At 44.5% G+C, this 2,294-nt stretch overlaps 1 protein-coding gene across 1 annotated transcript; it reads left to right on the top strand.

The window, feature by feature from the left end:
* LOC101163808 (nuclear factor 7, brain-like) lies at positions 1 to 2,041 on the top strand. The gene is made up of 2 exons (XM_004069017.5): positions 1 to 192; positions 275 to 2,041. Exon 2 carries the CDS (start codon positions 290 to 292, stop codon positions 1,682 to 1,684), a length of 1,395 nt encoding a protein of 464 aa, XP_004069065.1. The 5' UTR covers positions 1 to 192; positions 275 to 289; the 3' UTR covers positions 1,685 to 2,041.
* Positions 2,042 to 2,294: the final 253 nt, after the last annotated feature.

Consider the following 2,294-nt stretch of genomic DNA (forward strand, 5'->3'; position numbering starts at 1 on the left):
ACTGAAGCCTCTGTTGAATAAACTGGGGACACTGCGGCTATTCTAGCAGGTGTGGTGGAGCTCCGCCTCCCTGCTCACTCACCTGAAATTAGCAAGAATTATTCCTGCTCACTCCTATATTAACACAGCTGTATTTTGACTTAGAACACACGAGCAGAAACCTACGAGCCTGGAGCTGCTTCAGACCTGACGGTGAGTTTTACGCGAAGAAGCTGTCTGATGATGTGAAGGAATTCAGTCATGTCTGATTAAATTGTGTCTGCTGTGTTTTCAGCTTTACTCAGACTAGATGGCTTCCAGATTTGAGGAAGATTTGTGCTGTCCTGTGTGTCGGGACATCTTCAAAGACCCCGTTCTTCTGTCCTGCAGCCACAGCTTCTGCAGGGACTGCATGAGGACCTGGTGGACACAGAAACCAAACCTCATGTGTCCACTCTGCAAAACGATCTCTCAGAATGATAATCCACCTTCTAACCTGGCTCTGAAGAACCTGTGTGAGTCCTTCCTGCAAGACCAGGACCAGCGAGCTTCAGAGGCTCTCTGCAGTCTGCTCTCTGAGAAACTCAAGCTCTTTTGTTTGGATCATCAGCAGCCGTTGAGCATCATCTACAGAGACTCAGGAAAACACGTGGACCACAGCTTTATTCCTATTAATGAAGCTGCGCAGGAACACAGAGAGAACCTACAGAGAAGTCTAAAGCCTCTGAAGGAAAAACTGGAGCTCAAGAAGAAAATTAAAGAGAATTTTGATGAAACAGCAAAACACATAAAAGTCCAGTCCAAACGCACAGAGATGGAAATCAAGAAACAGTTCAAGAAACTTCACCAGTTTCTGGAGGAGGAAGAGGAGACCAGGCTGACAGCTCTGAGGGAGGAGGAAGAGCAGAAAAGTGGTAGGATGAAGGAGAAGATGAAGGCTCTGAACAAACAGATAGAAAGTCTGTCAGAAACTGTCAGAGTTGCAGAGGAGCAGCTGAAGGATGAAGATGTCTCATTCCTGAACAACTACAAGGGTACAGTGGAGAGAGTGCAGCGATGCCCCCTGCTGGAGGATCCTCAGCTGCACTCTGGAGCTCTGATCGACCAGGCCAAACATCTAGGCAACCTGGCCTTCAGCATCTGGAGCAGCATGAAGAAAATCGTCTCTTACTGTCCTGTCATTCTGGATCCAAACACAGCTCATCCGGCTCTCATCCTGTCAGAAGACCTGACCAGCGTGAGAGACGGAGGGAAGCAGCTCCCCAACAACCCGGAGAGATTTGACTACTTCAGCTACGTCCTGAGTTCTGAGGGCTTCAGCTCAGGCGTTCACAGCTGGGACGTCCTTGTCAAAGAGGATTCTGACTGGGAACTGGGCGTTTTGGCAGAATCCGATTGCAGGAAGGGGAACGTCCAGTCTGGGCTGTGGATTCTGGGATCCTATGAGAATAAGTACTCTGCATGGTCACCAGCTGCTCTCCACTTCAACTTGGAGGTGCAAAAGAAGCTGCAGAGGATCAGGGTGACACTGGACTGGGACAGTGGGAAGGTGTCATTCTTTGACCCTAACACCAACACACACATTCACACCTTTACACACACCTTCACGGAAAAGTTGTTTCCATGTTTCAACGTCGACGGAAAACTGGAGGTGTTACCATGGAGCGTCTCAGCCTCTGTAAAACAGCCGGGAGTGTACTTGTAATTTCAAAAACAGCTCATTTGAACCCTTTCAATGTGATTCATTTTATTTATGCAGTCGGTTTTTTTTGCAGTGAAAGAAATTATAATTTATGTAATTTGGGAGTTTGTTGCAGCAGACAATTGAGCCAAAATAGAACACCATGAGACACATCTACTCTAGCACTTCTTCATCAGATGGAAACAGATGACAATGTGTTTACATTGCCTACATATGTATTTCTATTTCCTCTGATTTTATTTCTGCTGTAAGGAAACCAGTGAACCCTTTGATGTTTGCTGTCCTTCAGTTTCTTCAGTTAAGCGGTTAACACTGCTTTTGGACATTCTCTCTGAAAGACATTAAAGAATGAATGGAAAACATGTTGAAGTGATTTTTATTCAATGTTCTTACAGATATCTAGTTTTTATTAACTCTGCAGAATTTAATCAAATGCTCAGATTACCATGAGGCGATTACAACAAGAGTACCAAACATGTGTGCATAGGTAAAACACTATGTAAAAACGATTAAAAGTACAGGTGTGAAGAAGTAAATATATAGCCTAGGTAGAAAATATATAATTTTTCTGGCATTTGAAGCAAAGGCTTTAAAAAAAAAACTTGTTTTCTTT

The sequence above is a fragment of the Oryzias latipes genome, chromosome 5 (genome assembly GCF_053564925.1).
Source record: "Oryzias latipes strain Hd-rR chromosome 5, Olatipes_Hd-rR_3.1".
NCBI classification, from domain to species: domain Eukaryota; kingdom Metazoa; phylum Chordata; class Actinopteri; order Beloniformes; family Adrianichthyidae; genus Oryzias; species Oryzias latipes.